Here is a 9,561-nt window from a genome sequence, read left to right as displayed (position 1 = left end):
CCGATGATGTCCGTGGAGAGATCCTTCGAGGCGTGGGAGGAGGTGCAGCGCCACGGCCTCGACCTAGCGGATCGACTCGCTCAGGGCTTTAACGGCCTCCTCCAGTCCCACATAGCCCCTCCCCCCTTCCCCTGGCCCGCGCCACACAAGATCGACCCCATCCTCCCGGCCTCCGCTGCCGCCGACGGCGTCTCCGCCATCCTCGGCATCGGAAACCGCCTCGGCCAGGCTGGCGCCGAGCTGGGCGCTTGCATCAACGGCGTGGTGCAGCAGTTCTTCCGGCAGCTTCCCGTGCCGTTCTGGCACGAAGAAGAGGATGAGAGGCTCGCGGCCCGGCTCGGGGTGGATCTCGACGGCAGTAGGAAGTGGGACGAGGCTGTGGAGATTCGCGGGGGTAGTGGCCATGCTGGCGGCTCGGAAGAGCATGGTTTGATTGCGGATCAGTTCGGTGGTCGGAGTTTCTTGGAGCCGGTGGCAGCGGTGGGAGGCTTGGACGGGTTGGAAGATGAGGAAGGATTTGAGCTTGATTTGAGATCACCAAGACGGTTTGGTAAGCCTCAGGTGGGGCTTCTTACACCTTTTCTTTCCATCACAACTTATTTATGTCATTTTTTTGTATTAATTGATTGTTTAATATGAGGATTGACCGTTGGGTGAATTAAATGATGGAGATTGTGTAACTATTAAGCAAGAAACATAGATTTAGGAAAGAAAGAATCATCTATCAGTTACTCCATTGACAAAGGCTTAAAGGATTTTAAAGAGCATTTATCAAAATCATGGTTTAGGGATGACTTTTTTCAATACATGTAAATTATTACAAGGTCATTACATGTTCTGTTTCGCCTTGTATGCACAAAGAAAAAGCACTCTGAAATCATTACATTACTGCTACATGCTTTGGTTGGTTCATCTTCATAAAATACATATTAATTTGACCAGGCATGTCAATGGGCGCTTGCGCAGCGCCTAGGCACCTGCTAAGATTTCCAAATCTACCCTAATTTTGATCAATATAATCATGGCCATAATATACATGCTACTCTGATGAAGCTATAATTCCAGTTTTATTATATTTTGATTTGTTTGCTGCATATAACACGTGGAGATGCTTAAAAGAGCAGTCATGACTTAATTATTTTGAGATTTGGTTTACCTCGTTCCTATGGTGTTTACCTTAGCTAACCAACCATTCAAGATGAGTTAAGTTAGTGCTTGAATTAATTAGTAGATAGTAACTTACTTACCATAACATCCGTGCATCTTAGGCTGATGGCAACTCCTTTTTTAGTCATGTCAATACCTAGTAAGTAATTAGTATGTAGGAAGTATTTGACTGTCTTGCAGTATCATGCTTTTGCTTTTTGGTATGCATTAAATATGAAGCTAATGAAGGAACCAGATATTTCTAGTTTCCTATTCAATATCTTTTGCAAATTGTTTCTGACACCACCATGGTTCTTGCATTGGTCTCTCTTAACCGGGTGAATGCATCACCGTTCAGTTTCCTTGTGAGAGTGTCTGTGCCACCAACATTGAATTGCATATAACGTTTGATTCTTTAATTGTATTTTTTTCCTTTTTCTTTTACTCGGTATTGTAGCAATTATTTTTGTCTATTAAGTCAAGTCTGATTTTTTATATGCTTTCAAGGTTCAGCAGTTTTTAGTCCTACCATGAGAGCTGAAAGTAGTTTTTGTTTGTTATGCCATGCATAGTGCATTTATTAGAAGCTAATATTGATATGTAACACATATTTCAGGGCATCATTAATATTACAACAACATATGATAGTAGGACCAATGACATCGAAAGTTCATTGGTTGCACGTGGAGACCTATGGAGAGCAGAGGCATCACATGGTGGCTCCACTTCAAGGAATGAGAGTTCACCACTTTTTCTTATCCAGCTTGGACCTGTGCTATTTGTTCGGGATACGACACTTCTTTTGCCTGTTCATTTATCAAAGCAACACTTGCTTTGGTATGGTTATGACCGGAAGGTGAGAGACTCCTTTTGATCTCAGTTGCAGCAGCTTGCTTAGCAGTTATTTATGCTTGGTCTATCTTTTTATGAACATCTTTCTCTTCAGTTGCATATCTGATATAATTTGTTGTAGTACAACCAATTCTGTATCCACCAATTGTCATTTCAGGAATGTAATATTCATCTTGATTGAGACAGATCAAATATTGCTTGAAGTGTCCCGTATGTAATGTTGTATAAACACACCATTTTGTTCCTTTTTAACCTTGTTCTACCTGGTTATAACTGGTTAATTGCTGATTAGCCCATTAATATAAGGGCATTTGTTGCCCTTGTTGGATGCTTAGGTTTGATCCCTTGATTGAACACTATTGGTCATGCCCTGCCTAGTTTGTCCTCAGCATATGGGCTTTACTAAAAATTCTGCAAATTGTTTTTTTTCTTTATATTGTTTACGATCACCTCCACTTGCTGTTCTGATTTAGAAAGTCAAAAAACTACTGACTGATCATAATTTCGTAAAATTTGATTTACTGCAATGAGCCTTTGTCAAATTATTATATTTTTGCAGCTTAATCCTGTTCATTGATTTTTTTATTCCTTTAATCTTTTCAGTTTATATATGCATGTCCAAATTTGTGTAATTGAGTCTACTACAATTGCTATTTATTGTTTTCATGTGGCTCAAATTTCCTGTTAGACACAATCTCCCTGTAGGTATGTCGGGTTAACAATGATGATGCTTTTGAGGGTACATATATCCATGAAAATAGTTTTTTTTTCTTTGTCATTTATAGATATTTTGCAAATTTTTTGCAGAATGGAATGCATTCCCTGTGTCCAGCTTTATGGTCAAAGCATAGACGATGGCTGTTGATGTCAATGATCTGTCTCAACCCATTTGCTTGTGTAAGTTCAGAAGTTTTTTGTGTGATTTATTTTTGAAGATTTTAGCCTCTCCTAATGTTTCTACTAATTTTTTAAATTGTTTTCCTGCTTTGCCTATTTTCTTAACCATCTTTACATGATTTCTTTTGCAAATGAAAGGCTGTAGAAGCTTAAATAATGGAATTTGGACACAGATATGAGAATAGGACATGGATGTTCTTTTGTGAGTCCAATGTAACAACCAAGGTTTGCCGTACCGGACTGTACCGCCCGGTACGGGCGGTACGTACCGGTCCGACAGGCTAGCGGTACGCGGACCGCCCTGTACCGGTCCGCCCGTATCGAGCACTGTAGTAATGCACTGTATCACTGTAGCACTGCTACAGTGCTCGGTATACCGTACCGGTACCGAGCCCGGGTCGAAACGCCGGTACGGTACGGTACGACGAACCTTGGTAACAACAACGAGATAAATTGGAAGAGACAGAAGAGACATAGTTCTATTAGATGATGTATGGTAATTTATATCTACATGATTGGAATGGAAGCTTTAAGAAATATGATCTAGGAAGCTTTATGATAAAAATAAGTTCAGCTATCTCAAATGATAGTTAAAGTTTATGCTCAAAGAGTTATAAAAGTGTTTGATTTAGGTTCATTTTCGGCACATGGATATATGTCTGACATAATTCTCACAGGATAGACAACCCACAATTCTTACAGGATATATATCTGACATGATTCTTATGTGTATACAAGATATCAGACAACATGAATTTTTCGTTGTTGTGGCATCCACTGCAATTAACCTTTCATGTATGAAAATCAGGTGAACTTATGCACTATCTTACCATTTATCTTGAGTACTAACTGTTATTAGATATTTTAAACATTGTCAATTGGTCTTATAAAAAATAAGTATGTTTCTGCTATGACTCCGAAGCATATGTTTTCAGAAGTTTGTGATAATGCACATGACCTCACAAGATACATGTATATCATTCAAAAGTTGTATTTTACACATTGAAAATGGCATGTAAGTTTGACTCTTAGTGAAGGATTCATATGCCATTAAAAGATTTTCAAGTGTAAATCTCTATGAGTTTGTAGGTAATATGTATATAATTTTTCTTTACAAAATAATGTTTTTACTATTATTTGATTCATGTTATACTTAGCAGTATGTTGTCAATCCAAAATTTCTCATACTAACAAATTGGAGGTTATATTTTAAGCTAGGAATTTATGTGTATGATCCATATTAGTCTCTTCTTTCTTCATGTTTGTATGCCTTCTAGATTTTGCTTATGGTTTTGCTTTTGCCAGCAGCAGAAAGTCTATGATGCAAATTGTTGGAGCTGTAGGGCAATTTGAGTCTAATTTCTTCGATTGGTTTGGTTTTCAGACATTCATGGATTTACAGTTCCCAAATGGACAACTCACCTATGTGGCTGGTGAGGGCTTGACCACTAGCGCTTTTCTTCCTTTATTTGGTGGGTTGCTTCAGGCCCAAGGTCAATATCCAGGAGAAACAAGATTTAGCTTCTCTTGCAAGGTTACCTAAATAGTTTGAACTTTGTTTGCTATCTTGGTAAATTTCCTGCTAAGAATGCCTTTTTCACCTTAATTGCATTATGCTGCATAAAAAACATAGTTGGAGAATTTGTTATCTTGTCTTGTCTGATTCACCTACTGTGTGCCACAGAATCAGTAAATAAGATTCTTATAGTTAATGTATGGTAAAGTTTTCAAATCTAGCCGAGTTGATTCGTGCCATGACACAAGGAGTAGGAGAAAACCTACCAATGTTGTTCTATTAGAGTATATGATCTGAAATGAGCTTCTAGACAATACCAAGTAAGAATTTTGTTTTAAATAATTTAATTTGATCCAGTACCTTTACCCCCTGGAGTTGCAATCTAGGTTATTTGTCTGAAGTGTATGGTACACTTTTATCTGGGATCATTTTGATACACTATTTAAAGTGCAGAAATGAGAGATCCAGTTTCATAAATCAGTTCTATAATTACAAACCAACTAAAGATAAAGAATAGATATTCCTACTCCATAATCTTTCAAGAAAAATTCAATGGGAAAGAAAAATGCAATGAGTTCATAGCTTTTAGTTCTTATATAGTTATTGTTATTGGCCTAGATGCATAATTGCTTCACAAGACCAAATGTCTTATATAATGTAGCAAGCGATCAAAGTGATTTACTGCATACCTTGAACCAAAATAATGAATCAACTAATTCTACCACGGTGTACCACAAAACAAGCTAAATGGCTTGTCTTGCATCTGCACCCATATCAAGACCCTGAATACTCCACGTCTCAGATAACTGAGATCTAGGCAATGAGTTGATTAATAAGCCTTCTGTTATTTTCAAAGGTGGGTGAGTCACCATTGAATAGAGAAGTAGGTTTACCAATTTTAAGGTTATCTTTTCTTAATTATATGGGAAGATTGCTGTTTTGCTATTTAAATGATCACTGTTTAGATAACGGAACTAGCTCCTCTGCTCGGATATGCAAGACCTCCCAAATCTTACATTGGTGGAAACTTTGTATCATCCTTTATTATGTTGAATTCTCAATAAAATTTAGTGGATTACATTGTATATTTTTTTCATAGCACAAAAGTCCAAACCTTGCAACTTGGTAAAAAAACCCATTTTCAAAATATTCTCTATAATGTTTTTCATCATTTTAATACAATTATAAGATTAAAAAGGAAAAATGTCTGCATAAAATAATTATTTAAAAAATAATGCACCAAATAGCCAAGGTGCATTAGTTTGGACTGGTCATTCAAAGAGAGGTGGAGAAAGGCCTATAAAAATCTTTGTTTCAATTAGTAAAAAGGGATTCGATGGCTTTCAAGATGGTTAGTGGCATTTTCCTCAGTGGAGGTTTTGTAGTCATTGGGCCAAAGCATGATTAGATGCTGTAAGCTTGTTTTGTTAGATACTATTAAAAGCTCCCTAGCTTATTTAGTGACCTTTCCATAGATACGACAAAAGGAAGGAACTGGAATCTTTATCTCAGCCTCGGGCATTGAAAAATTTAGAGAGTAAATGACAATGATGATATGGAAGATGCTTTATATGTGAAACAGTATATATTGCTGTGTAGTTGTTATGAAGAGAAGAAAGGCAAGAGATGAGATTAGCAATACAGCATAACACCCACCCATAAGTGTTGAACTAATGATATCATGATGCGTAGTTTGCTGTGTGCTATTTGTCTTGACTTGTTGAAACCACAGTTGATTCTGGATAATCAGTTGTTTGTGATGGCCCAAAATGATTTGGTTACGACCTTAATTTTCAAATGTCATTCAGGACTTGTGATTACTGTGCAACAATTGGCAATAGTTAGGCAACATAAGATTGTTTTCATGTTTCGTAGTTATGTATTTGAGGTAATTTTTGTATCTATATTGCGTGACATATTGCTTCTGTTTTGTTTCTTGATGTTCATTGTGCTTACTACCTGTTTCAATCTATAAACAAGATGCCTCTTATGCCTGACACTGTTGCCTATCATTAGGCTTTATAACATTTTGTCTTTATTTTCTTGCAGAACAAAAGTGGCACTCGTATTACTCCAGTTGTGCAGTGGCCTGACAAGTCATTTTCACTTGGAGTCGTACAAGCTTTAGCTTGGAAGAGATCTGGCCTCATGTTACAACCAACCATCCAATTCAGGTTGGTGATAGCTGCACCCGCTATTATCTATTTTTATCATGTAATTATCACTTGGAAGTGATATATGTTTGAGTGTTGGCTTATCTTTCTGGTATATTATGATAATGAATGTGATGGAATTCTAGTTTGTCTTTTTTTCTTGATTTTTGAGGAGTTGATGTCAACTTGAACACAGTGTTGTTGCTTGATACATGGTAAAATGACCTTGACTTGTTATATGTTTAATTTGTGTAATCTTGAGTGCTGAAGTGTAGTAAATTTTATAAGAATGGAGTATATACATTTGTTACTTGCCTGAGTATCTTGTAGCTTGACCTTAGCTGGCTACAAGTGGCTATGTGCTAAATTTACAAGAATGGAGTATAATTATACATTGGTTGATTTTGCTTAGGTGGCTATAACCATTGTTAGTTCTGTTCTTTTGACAATATGGAGTTTGTTGTGTTAAGTGATGAATGAGATAAGAGGTTCTGATCTTCCAGACTGTGTTTATCTTTAACCATCTTCTTCTAGATAAGAGTTTTTCGTCCTTTAGGTGTATAGTGTGAATGAACTTCTTGCATGGCTGAATTGACACCAGTGTGGAAGATTATACTAGTGTTTAGGGACCAGTAAAGAGGTATCTTTAGTCTTGTTTTATATGTGTGACAAAAGGGTGCTTGTTTTATATGTTGTTCAGATCATATGGCAAACCAATCTGAAGGGAATTTTATTGCTTGCGGAAGATCATGGTGATCTTTTATTAGGAAACTTCTTGTATGCTATACTTTTCTCCCCTCTCATCTGTTTGAGTCTTTGTAGCATCATATTGTTTTCTTAGAAACCTCTGCAAATTATTTAGTAGCAATATTGGCATGATAACGACTTCGTTTGTCTTTTTATGAAGGATCTGTTTGTCGTTCTGTCTAATTTGGTCTGATGGATAGTTTCATTTTGTAAAATTTCATTGTATGTCTTTTTTGACCTTTTGCAGGAAATTATTTTAGGGTTGCTATAGATTTTAGTTTAGAACAATGGAAAAGCATGCTACATTGGTAAATCCTCTCCATATATATGCTGTTACTACTTGGAAATGAATTCATTTAAGGCTTTTGTCAGATTTTAGTTTAGGCTAGAACAGTGGAAAATTGTGCTACCACAAATTTTCATGCATAAGCTGTTACCACTTGGAAATGAATGGTTAATAGAATGATTGATAAATTCTTTTAGGGCTTGTGCTAGATTTTAGGTTAGAACAATGGAAAATCCTGCTACAACAGCAGGACTCTTTTCAAGCATAAGCTGTCATCACTTGGAAATGAATGGTTAATGGAATGATTGCTGAATACTTCTAGGACTTGTGCCAGATTTTAGTTTAGGTTAGAACAATTGAAAATCATGCTACAACAACAAATTCTATATTTCATATGCTGTTTCCACTTGGAAATGAATGGTTAACAGAATGATTGATAAATCACCGGATTAAATTTGTTGCTATTATGCTTGCTCACTGAATGATTCCCTGGTAAGATGTGTCTGGTTTTTTCATTGGACTGCACGGTCAAAGCAGCATGGTCTGAAATATTGGCATGCCCGAACTGGCATATATTCTTTTTCATACCTATATGCCATATGTACAGTCTCTTTGTATCTCTTTGTCACAAGTGTGCAGCTAACTGTATGTTTGTGAATATTGTGGTCTAGTGACTTTAGCTAAATATTCACATTGAAAATTTGCTATACACTCATTTGCAATTCTTTTGTTAATGCCAGTGTGTGCCCTACCTTTGGTGGAAGCAATCCTGGGTTGCAAGCAGAACTCATACATTCTATGGATGAGAAACTTAGTTTAAGTTGTGGTTGTTCTGCCACTGCCCATTCGTCTGCCTTTGCCTCTCTAGCTGTAAGTTATTTGTTTGTGTTATGATTGTGAAAGTGGCTGGCATCTTATATGAAGTTACATATAGCGCATGTTTATAGGTCCCTCTACTTGTTGAGGAGTTGATTATTATTTTTACTCAGTATATACCTTTGTTCTTGCAATTAACAGCTTGGGAGATCCAAGTGGAATGGCAATGCTGGGAAGTCTGGGATAGTCATTAGAGTGGAAGCTCCCCTCGACTCTATTTGCAGGCCTGCCTTCTCTATTCAGTTGAACAGTGGAGTGGAGTTCTGATCCTCTCTCGGTTCATTGTACAGATGATTATGTACATATTTTAAGCTTCTAACCTACATGCAACGTGAAGATACCCTACTAGTATACACAGATCCATCAGTAATTCTCGAGAAGACATCTAATTTCCTGCCCCACTACTCACCAAGTTGCTTGGACAAGAAGATCATGTGCAAACTGCCAGTGGACGATACACAAAGATCCATCAGTAATTCTCGAGAAGACATCTAATTTCCTGCCACACCATGCACCAAATTGCTTGGACAAGAAAATCATGTGCAAACTGCCAGCGGACGAGCCACTGCTATGAGGTTTAAGCTTAATTTTCCCGCAGTCAGGTATTCTGTTTCATGATTAATGTACTGGTAGCAATATCGTAAAACTACAGGGTGCTATGCTACTGCAGCTATAGTGCTTGTAAATGCAGAATTAAGGAGGCATCTACCATGATCGATGCTCAAGTCGATACAATTTGTAAAATCATCGTGGCATTACATAGGTGAATGTATACCTGTGCTTGGAATCTTCCAAATCACCACTGTTTCATTAATCATGTACAATTATTTAGCATGTATCCTTAGTTATTTCAAGCATTTCCTGCACTGTGTTTATCTTCAGTTCACTTGAAGAGGTCTACAAAACTTGCTCGCTGTTGTTGGCGTCTTCAACCGTATCAAATCTTCCACCTACACTGCATTATCTCTCATTGACCGCATAAATATTTATGAAATTTCATCTTTGAATTATGAAAAAAATTTATTCTGCAAATCTAGAAATTCTATTGTCATTACTGCATAGTGTGTGTTGCTTCGAGTGTCTGTTAC

The 9,561-nt window shown here is 37.2% G+C and overlaps 1 protein-coding gene across 1 annotated transcript in view; it reads left to right on the top strand.

Moving 5' to 3' along the window:
• Positions 1-9,354, top strand: part of LOC135641536 (uncharacterized) — a 9,538-nt gene extending 184 nt beyond the window's left edge. Inside the window, exons 1-7 of the mRNA XM_065156932.1 lie at positions 1-561; positions 1,763-2,002; positions 2,806-2,895; positions 4,280-4,429; positions 6,461-6,585; positions 8,338-8,467; positions 8,615-9,354. The exon at positions 1-561 is cut by the window's left edge and continues 184 nt beyond it. Of these exons, the coding sequence (XP_065013004.1) occupies positions 4-561; positions 1,763-2,002; positions 2,806-2,895; positions 4,280-4,429; positions 6,461-6,585; positions 8,338-8,467; positions 8,615-8,740 (1,419 nt within the window). The 5' untranslated portion in view covers positions 1-3 and the 3' untranslated portion in view covers positions 8,741-9,354. The remainder of the gene's footprint in view (positions 562-1,762; positions 2,003-2,805; positions 2,896-4,279; positions 4,430-6,460; positions 6,586-8,337; positions 8,468-8,614) is intronic.
• The last annotated feature ends 207 nt before the right edge of the window (positions 9,355-9,561 follow it).

The sequence above is a fragment of the Musa acuminata genome, chromosome BXJ3-6 (genome assembly GCF_036884655.1).
Source record: "Musa acuminata AAA Group cultivar baxijiao chromosome BXJ3-6, Cavendish_Baxijiao_AAA, whole genome shotgun sequence".
Lineage (NCBI taxonomy): Eukaryota > Viridiplantae > Streptophyta > Magnoliopsida > Zingiberales > Musaceae > Musa > Musa acuminata.
Note: the sequence above shows the minus strand (reverse complement) of the source record. Positions and strands in the feature narration are given on the sequence as shown.